The 10,526-nt window shown below is 33.6% G+C and overlaps 1 protein-coding gene across 1 annotated transcript; it reads right to left on the bottom strand.

Annotated features, from left to right (window-relative positions):
• Positions 1–8,062: 8,062 nt before the first annotated feature.
• Positions 8,063–9,812, bottom strand: LOC116127082 (putative pectinesterase 63). The gene is made up of 4 exons (XM_031412756.1): positions 9,435–9,812; positions 8,805–9,011; positions 8,324–8,565; positions 8,063–8,222 (listed from the first exon to the last, which is right to left on the bottom strand). The coding sequence occupies exons 1-4, from the start codon at positions 9,810–9,812 to the stop codon at positions 8,063–8,065; spliced, it is 987 nt and encodes a 328-aa protein (XP_031268616.1).
• Positions 9,813–10,526: the final 714 nt, after the last annotated feature.

Raw genomic sequence — 10,526 nt, 5'->3', positions numbered from 1 at the left:
TGTGGATGAGAACTGTACCAACAGAATTTACCTACAATGCACACCGCCTTTAGTGAGTGGCCTCAGAATTAGAAAAAAGAGTTGTATAGTCTGATAGAAGTGCATGTAGATGAGGATTGTACCCACTCACATGGTCAGGGTTCCGAATCTATGCCTCAACCGAGTCTGATCAGCATAGAAAGAAAGAAAAGAAAGAAATAATAGAAAGAAAGAACAGAAAGAAAGAAATAATCAAAAGAAAGAATAGAACGAAAGAAAGAATAGAACACAAAAAGAAAGAACAGAACAGAAAGAAAGAACATAATAGAAAGAAAGAAAAGAAACAGAAAACAGAAAAGAAATTGCATTCTTTATGCATTTATGCACATGCATCATGGCATTCATATTATTCAGAATTAGTTTCTCCAATTGTGCTTACATGTTAATAAGTGAGAAACAAGAATAGAGAAAGAACAGAGAGAAAGAACAGAAAAAGAATAGAGAAAGAACAGAGAGATAGAACATAAAAAGAATAGAAAAGAACAGAGAAGAAGAGAGAAGTGTGATGTAAGGAAAGAATTCAGAATATGAGCAACGGAGATAGAAGGGTAGTATAGCGGGTTTACTTACTAAGCAATTAGTGCTCACCCCATTGTTTTCAATGTTTTTATAGGTAGTAGATGAGATGCAGTCGCTTGGAATGTCAAGATGCATAAGGGTCGGGGAACACTGTCAAGCTTCTTGAGAAATTTATTTACACTATGTATAGTTTTGTATATATAAAGAAAAATTGGGCCTAATTTATACTCATCTACATGTATATTTTCGTAATATATATATATAGTGAGTTTTACTATTTATTTTAGGAGTATACTAGCTAGAGAGAGAGTCATTACACATGTTATTTTTTATAGTGAGATTAATTAAGTATTAGGCAATGAGTTTTTGAAATGAATAACACGTCGATTTAAAAAGAATAAAATCTTGTTGGCACAAGTTCAAAGGACAAGATGGTAAATATTTTGTTAAACTTTAAAGTTAGAAAACATTATAAGGATGTCAAAATGGTTAGACCTTCAGGATGCCAATGCAATGCAGCCATACCGACAAAAGAAGTAAAAAATATTCATCCATAATTGGGCGGCATGATTTGTTTGCCAGTTTGTTTATTACAATTCATTAGCATAAAATATCATGTTTCAAAAAGCCTACCTTTGATATATTGCCTCAATATTAATAAATACATAGATGATTAGGATACATATAGTTGAATATCTCAAAATCACAATATATTGACTACAACCAACAAATCCTCAAAACACATACATTTGCATCATCAAACGTCAAACCTCAAATGTTCATATATCTCAAATCACTTGTATGATAGCAATCATCAAAACCCAGCAACACCAAACCTGGAATAATCATATCTCTGAATCACCATCACCATCAATCTGGGATACTAACCATGACACTCTTACAGCATGAATCATTGACATCCACAATTACCAAATCTGATACAATAACATACAATAACACTATATCTATAAATCACAAAATCGAACCTCAACTACTATCGAATTATGCTACTTTGTGATAGCATGTCACGACCCAATCTGCATCGTGGGCACGGCTAATCGGCCCCTCTACTAGCTAGCCCAATGGTACTCACCATGCTTCCCAATTGACTATAGCCCCTTGGTCTTGGGTTCGAGTGGTAGGGGAGGCGAAAGAAAACCCTTAAGGGGGGGGAGAGATTCCTTAGAGTCACGTAGAGTGGGCCCGAGTAGAGGGATCGATCAGTCGTGCCCACGGTGCAGATTGGGCCATGACAATAAAAAGGCACCTTTTTTATTGTCACAGCCCAATCTGCGCTATGGGCTCGGCTGATCGACCCCTCTACTCAGGCCCACTCTGCTTGCCTCTAAGGAATCTCTCCCCCCCCCCCCCCCCCCCCCCCCCCCCCCCCCCCCCCAAGGGATTTCTTTCGCCTCCCCCACCACTCGAACCCAAGACCAATGGGCTATAGTCAATTGGGAAGCATGGTGAGTACCATTGGGCTAGCTAATTGACTATAGCCCCTTGGTCTTGGGAATTGTAACGCCCCACTTGAGGTATGTACTTAAGATTTGTTGTATTACTTAAATGTTCATTGATTCAGCTTCAATTGAGTTTGTATGTTGTCATGGTTGGTTGGTTGATCTTTAATTGAAATGGTATGTTGAGCGTTTGCCTTGAAATTGGTTGAGAATTGAGGAATTTTGAAAGAACAGTTTTCGCCGAGGCGAAGAATAGTCTTCGCCGCGGCGACGTTGGCTTTGTAATGGCGGTGTTGGCTTTGTATGTTTTCGCCGGGCCGATGGAAATTTCTTTGCCATGGTGACGGGACGACAAAAAAGTTTCTTGAGGTTTCTAAAGAATTCTCCATAAGGGTAAAATGACTTTTCTACCCCTAATTAGCAGGAAAAGTGGGGAGTAAAATGTAAGGAAATTTAATAGAGAACATGTTGGAGATGAGGGTATATTTGCAAAGAATCAAAGGATATAGATGGAATTTCTAAGGAAGAGCAAGGGCAAAATGGGAAATGATGGTTATAATATGAGCTAAAAAGGGTTAAGTATAGAAAAGCCTTCATTTCACCCATTTCCACCGCCATACCCATTCTCTAATTTCTCTCAATCCTCCATTCAATCTTCCAAGATTTCTAAGGAGTTTTAGGGAGTTTTGGGGTAGTTTTTAGTAGAGATTTCATCTAAAGTATCCTAAGGTAAGGATTGTTGCTTTAGCTATAAATTTGCTTATATTTGTATCTTGAAATCTTATGGTTTTATGGTTTAAAGTTGTAGAGAAGGAACAAGGTACTAAAGAAAAGGAAAAGTATTAGTGAAATCTCTCCATTAAAGGTAAGTAAATCCAACCTAAGTTGAGATTTAAGAATTCATTTGAGTAGAGATTGTGTATGTATATGTATGTATTATGTTTGTTGAGATGAGATGAGATGATATTAGTAGTTATGTATGATTATTGAATATGGTTGAGTATGAGAAGTGTTGAACTTCTATGATGTTAGGTTGGGTTGATAGAAGTTGGAGAGAGTTTTGAGCAAACCTTATGGGAGTGAGTTTATTTGACAGGAATCTAAAGAGTATGAGGGAGTTTTCTCCCATTTTTGGATGATTAAAGAAAGGAGAATAGTTATAGTTAAAGTAGAGTTTTATATGCATATGAGTTGTATGATGAAATGCTTGAGAAAGGCATGAGTAAGAGTAAAGGACCTTAATTATTGCTACATGGCATAATTGCATTTCATGAGTGCATTAATGAGCATGAATCATCCATATGCATTAATTATGCATTAGAGAAAGAGTAGAAAAAGAGTAGAGTATTTTGAGTGTGAGCTTCTCTAAAAGAAAAGAGAAAAGAGAATAGAGTAGGTTGTGCGATGGGGAACCTGTGAGTAATGGGTAGAGTATTCCCACATGTATGCCGCATTGAGAGAGCGGCATGAGTATAAGAGAGAGAAGTGGTGTAGCCTGTGAGAGTGCATGCGGATGAGGGCTATACCCAAGAGAGAGATTATACACTCACATGGCCAAGGGTTCCGAATCCATGCATAACCGAGTCCGATCGACTGAGAATGAGTAGAAGTCACAGAGAGCGGGAGTGAGTCCTGGCCGTGCCCCCGGCAAGATGGGGTCATGACTTATTAAAGAGAGTTAATAGAACAGAGTTCTAAGAAAGAGAAAATAGAGAAAAGTACAAAAGAGAGAGTAAATGAGAATTTGTAAGGAAAGAATTAGAGAGAGAGTTACTGGGTCAGATGAGTAGAGGATTTACTTACTGAGCATTGTTTTAGTACTCACCCCGTTGTTTCCTATGTTTTGTAGGATCTAGGTGAGGACACAGTCGGATGGACATCGGCACGCAAGGGGAAGTGGTTACACTGTCCACCATGTTTTTGATAACTTTTGTACATGATACAAATTTTATGTAAAGAATGTATATGTTTAATAAAATGAAAAATTTGGACCCAACTCTTTATACTATTTTATATGTATTTCATTATGTATATTACATGAGTGTGTGAGTAGAAAGTATCTATTACATAGCAATTCACCAAGCAGTACGATTTGATAATAGTTGAGGGCCAATCTTGTCACCTGAAAACAGATTTAGCAAAATCAATATTCATACGAACTTTTTTAACATGAAACAATCCATCAATGTTTCATGTGGCTCAATCTCAAGACAAATATTTACATATCAGCTGGAACAAATAGATAGTGAAAGATTTAATTCCTTTACCAAGTGAATCAAACCTAAGCAGAATGGGTTGCTATGTTGATTTTAAGAATTCTTTGATTATAAACATAAAGCAATAAAAATAAACCAAAGAAAAACAACACCAGATTTTTACATGGTTCAGCAACATGCCTACATCCATGGGACCTTGTTCAGATGAAGTCAATCCACTATGGTAAACATTTATAGTTCAATTACAAAACCAAAGTTAAACATCAATTACAGGAAAACTCCCTATTTTGCAACGCTTCAAACTCCACCCTTTGGTCAAACTTCGAACTACCACAGCAAGCTCCACATTCACAAGACCACCTGGTCAGCCTTGAGCTCCTCTCAAGGATCAACACTGAAGACGCACTTCAGCTCTAAAAGGTTGAAATCCCATCAAGCATTACTAATGGAAACCCACGTCCCAGCCATGAACAAATAAACAAAGTTTATCAAAGGTATTTGTAAGCCTACCTAAGGCATATGAAACCTGATTCAAAACAAAAGAAACCTTAAGGAATTTTCAAAGTAATATCAGAGGAATAATCAGGCTTGAAAAGAATTGCATTGAAGGAGACAAATATATAGAAAACTTGGGCTCCAATGTAAGGGGACATGTGGCAAGGAATAACTCTATTGAATTCACCTTTATAAAAGTTTATTCAAATATCAAGATGTCACCTATCAAAGAGAATAAAACTTTCCAGCACATTGAATATAAATTTGACTAGTGTTATGGACCACACAAATATCTCATAAGAGAATAAAAAAGCTCATGCATTCTAGAAGCGTAACACGTGTTACCAAATAAATATGTCATATACGTTGTGATCACTACTCTGACTCAGAGGTACTCACCCAATATAGCAGATAAACAATATAAAGAAGGTGGTCACTTTTAACACAAGGTCGTCACACTGGAAATTTAAACAAGAATGATTGTGCAAAATTCAAAGTAAAGTGTTCATACCATGACTAGTGTTACACCACTAGAATCATAAGTTGACAAAATAACTTACAGATAGTATGGTCGAAAAAACATTGCTTAATCTTCGAACAAAATACAATCCATTAACATTTAATGTTACTCAACGTCAGCAATACAGAGAAAAACTAATTGCCCCTCATATGAACATGCCGACAACAAATACTCATTGTTCGGCTGAAATTGTAACCTGAAAATGAAATCAACAAACATCAATGAATATATAATTCACATTGATTGATTGACAGTACAAACATACTAAATCAATGACTTTACCAAAGACATAATAAACACAAGTTGGTGCGGAATATGCTTACCATTGTATGAGCACATTAACTTTTTTCCTATAACCTGAAAACGAAATCAACAAAATCAACGAATACATATTTTATGATGATCGATCGACAAGAGAGACATATCGAATCAATGACTTTACCAAAGGCATAATAAACACAAAATGTTATGAAATATGCTTACCGTTGTATCAATACATGCTCTTTTATCCTAAAAACAACAACAACAGATATGAATTTATTTTCATATTACATCTTTGACTTGTAGAAAACAACACCAAGAAATCGTAAATGAACAAATCCCATTCTTAGATAGCATGATTGTAATAAACTCAATGGCTAAGCATAATGTGTCAAGATGGAGCAATTTGATTGGGCGCATTAAACCACAAATCCTAGTTGTCAATCCAATGTGTCAAGATGGAATAATTCTGCAGCCCATATGACACATACTTACAGTTCGGTAGACAGTAGGATCATCCTCGATTTGATCTTAGTAAAGTACATGAACATTTCCTTGAAAACAAACATAATAAAATTTAATCAATTTTCATGTTAAGTTTGTTAAGGAACAATCATTCATTCGTATAAGAACTAGTACCTGAAAACAAAATCAACAAAAGTTAATTAATCTTCATATTAAAATTGTTAAGGAACACACTTACCATTCATCAAGACTAACACAATTAATCATTCAAATAGATTGACCGAACAAAAACAATCATTCAATCAAACAATACCGTTAAAATAGTTAGGAGATATATTTATAGTTTCGCATTAAAATAGTTAGAAGATATACTTACAGTTCAGAAGAACAAATCAAAATAACAACTCATTTGACAGTGTCAATCTGACATCCTACCTTTATTCCATGTCAATTCATGAATCTTTGACCTGTAAACAACAACAAAAACATAAATAAATCATCGATTATCAAAATCATGAAGAACAAATATATTATTGACACAAACTAAAATGACCTATAAACAATTAACAAAAGACCAAACGTATTGTTGACACCAACTAACAAATTGCGATGATACACATGTGAACATACGCCTCTTTTATAACCTTTTATTTAGACCTTTCAAATACTAATGCAATTAAATACGAATTGAATATGAAGAAAGGTTTCCAATGTCAATACAATGCACCTATACAAATATTAATAGCAATCCTAGACAGATGTCATAAAACCACAATTACTAATAGCAATCCAATGCACCTGTATACTTGTTATTAATGCACATCCAACGCATCAAAATAGTTACAGCATTGGAATGCCAATGCAATGCACCTGTATTATTATTATTCTTAATTATTAATATAGATTTAATTTTTTTTTACTAATTATTAATTATAGATGGAACAATAAATACAAACCCAACATGTCAAGACGTGTCAAAATAAAACAAATTGATTGGGCTCATTAAACCACAAATCCTAGTTGTCAATCCAATGTATCAAGATGAAACAATTCTAGAGTCCGAAAATAAGTTTCAAGATATGTCACATGTCAATCAACGTAGAGAGGCATTTGGCTTTGTATATATATACATATTTGGGCCTCCTTGTCAGGCAGACTTCTCCGTTGCTTTCTTGAATTCTGATAGTATGACATTAAACTTAGTATTTTCATTCTTAAACTTATTTTTTAAACCAAAACACAACCACCTAAACTTTTCTAGCGCCAGTGTCAAGATTTTTTCTAGAGTTTCCTCAAGAATTTCTTTGCCTATGATGCAGAAGGTGAAGGATTTTCAGCCCGTTCCACAAGATATCACAGATTTTGATTTTTACTATTTTTATCAATATAACATGCGAGCGATACATCCTAATACATGATTTCTTTTCATAAAATCATATAAATTTACCCACATCTAAAAAACTCAACAAAACTAATGTTTTCAAACCCTTATTTATTTATTTTTTGTATTTTTTTTGTTTATCTTATGTGATAATAACATCATCCAAATGAAGTGACAATTTAATAAATGATTTGGTAGCTAGTGCAAAATAGGATGACACCGCCTAAGATAACAATTCTAAAAAATCTCTTAAAATGTGTAACATCGTTACAAATTTCTATGAGATGTTGATGGCCAATCTATTATTCTTATGGTAATAAATGAAATACAATGAGATGGCTAGCCACAATTTATTATTTGAAGCATATGAGCAAATTAATCCATCATATAGGAACATGAAGAAGACACTAACCAATAAGAAAAATTGATCAAACACAACACTTTCTAATATGACAAAATATAATTTTCTATAACAGTATCATAAAACACATATTACCACTTATATATTGGAATACATGATCTGTCAATCCTCTTGTTATAACATCATATCAAAACTTAAAAACTGTTGAATGAAATAATAAAGTAGCTTTATCAATAACTGTTAATTTTCATCTAATAGTACAAACATATTTTCTGATACCACCCATTTATAGTAGACATTTCATTTGCCCCAACCTTGTCTCCGTTATATTACTAACAAATACGTTCACACATTGGGAGGTGGGAGAATCCATTTATTTCCATCAAGGTAAGTCGTGCTCAAAAAAGGTTGAGCTTCTGCATCTGTGAGTATCCTAGCAAATTTGGCTCTACCAGAAGAACTGGCTCCTGGTCCCATGCACTTATACTCTCCATAAAACATAGATCTACAAATTTTTAAGACAAAACATAAAGTTTATTGTTAGATATATTGTTAAAAATCAAAATCATTATTGATTAAGTGAAAGAATTATAAAAAGTTGCGTACTTGTGATCACCACTTTCCCCATACATGCGATTGGACCATCCTTCACTGTTGATAAGAGCGCCCATATATGTATAAGCAAAGATTACCCTAGGACTCTCTTTCCATGCACGACCAAGGTAAATGTCACCAGTACCAGTTATGTTACAATGAACAAATGTGAATCCACTATCCTCTGTAGGTTTGTCTCTACCCTGTGCTGTAATTACTCCTAAGCCCTTAGCAACTGACTGTAAAGTGGTGGTCTGCATCAATATCCCAATTGTTAGCTTCCATACATGCTAACACATGAATTAAGGATTCAATCTCATTTATAAATATAATTAGTAATACATTAATATGAATTTATAGTTTAACAAATACTAGCTATTAAAAAAAAAATAAAAAAAACTCCCAGCTTCAATTTTGTTTCTTAGTTTAAGTTTAATTATAGATAGGTTAACATAATTACTGTTGTAGTAATCACTGAGTTATGTGAAATTACCATGTAGACAGATTGACCATTTCCAAAAATGAAATCAACAGTGCCTTCTACATGACAATCCTTGAAAAAATGTCGGCCCTTGTCGTCACATAAGGTGTCTTGAAAGCCTATAAACTTGCAATTGTAAAATGTTGCCTTATCCCCTGATATTCTTAACGCCACTGCTTGTGAATCATCACTTCTACTATTTGGCAATGGAGCTGAATTCTAAAATAAAAAAGAAAAGAAAAACCAACATTAAAATCATCTAATATATTTTTTCAACATCAATTTATATTTGTATGGCATTCATGTAACTATGGTATAAAGATACATATAAATTTTGTTGTGCAGCGGAAACACAAACTCTAACACTAGCTATTAAAATATAATTATAACTCTATTAGAGTATAAATAAATGGTTATGATAAATGCAAAAATAAATAATACTAAGAATTAACAGGTTTAATATTGTTACCTACGTCCTCGGATAGGTGCTCAATTTTCAACGAACTTTACTTAAATTAAACTTTACCATATAATAGAGAGAAAACAGAAAGTGCAAGCAAAGTTATAATGTTGAAGGAATCCACGTATCATGGCATCTATTGACAGTACAAAATAGTGCGAGAAAAAAAAAAAAGTACTTACCACAAATATAACATTAACTGCCATAAAGTAATCACTCTCCACAATCACAGTAGAGCTATTAAATGTACCATATTTTAACGCCGTCCCAGCAAATGCAATCCTTGGCATGTTCTTTGGGTCTCCATAGAAAGTTACAAACTGCTTGGACCTATCAATTGTGATCTTTTCGTGATATTCTCCTCCACCAATCTTAATTACTACCCTATTCGCATTTCCTATCGGAATGCTATTCACTGCATCAGTTAGTGACTTAAAATCTCCACTACCGACTTTATTAACAGTTATCACCTTCAAATTCTTTTCCGCCATAGCTAAAGCATCATCCAACTGGGAGTTTTTCTCATTACCTAGATCCATTACCTCAGCCTTTTTTTCCATGTATTCTTGGACGGTGTGGTCTATCCATTGATTTAGGTTTGATGCATTTGCATGGATAACATTGCTTTGGCAAACCACAGTTGAGATGAACCGAGAGGCAATTAGAATTGTTAAAAAAGTTTCCAGAATAATGGTTAATTGTCTCATTTTATGCTCCATTCTTGATCAATGATTTTTGTATGAGGATATGAAGAATGAAATGGCAGTGGAGTATTTATAAGCTAAAGTAACTATTTATATCAAGTGTTTGTTACGTTAGTTTTGGATTTGTTTATTTTCTCCTCATGGTTGTAACAAATTGCAAAACAAATTCCATTTAGAATTAAGTGGTTTCATCGTAATAGTATTTTTGACAAAATATTGTTTGTCTTCTCTTAAATATTTATAAAAATATAATTTAAAAAATTACAACTTTACAAATTTAGATGTATGATATTCTCAAATTTATTTAATGTTATCAAAATTCTTAATTTTTACTTATGTAATCTCATAGGTTATGAGAATTTTTTTGTTAATTAATAGTTTATATAAAACTATATATCATGGAAAGTCAATATGAATGAGTTGTGTAATGTTAATATAGTGATATAATACTTTTCCAATTTTTAATAGATTGATGTATACACCCTCTTTAGTTTGTTGATTACATATATAATGAGGTTTAAAAGGCAACAATTTTGGCAGAGAATAGAAATCTATCTAGTTTATTAATCA

Source organism: Pistacia vera, unplaced genomic scaffold (genome assembly GCF_008641045.1).
Source record: "Pistacia vera cultivar Batoury unplaced genomic scaffold, PisVer_v2 Contig1045, whole genome shotgun sequence".
NCBI classification, from domain to species: domain Eukaryota; kingdom Viridiplantae; phylum Streptophyta; class Magnoliopsida; order Sapindales; family Anacardiaceae; genus Pistacia; species Pistacia vera.
Note: the sequence above shows the minus strand (reverse complement) of the source record. Positions and strands in the feature narration are given on the sequence as shown.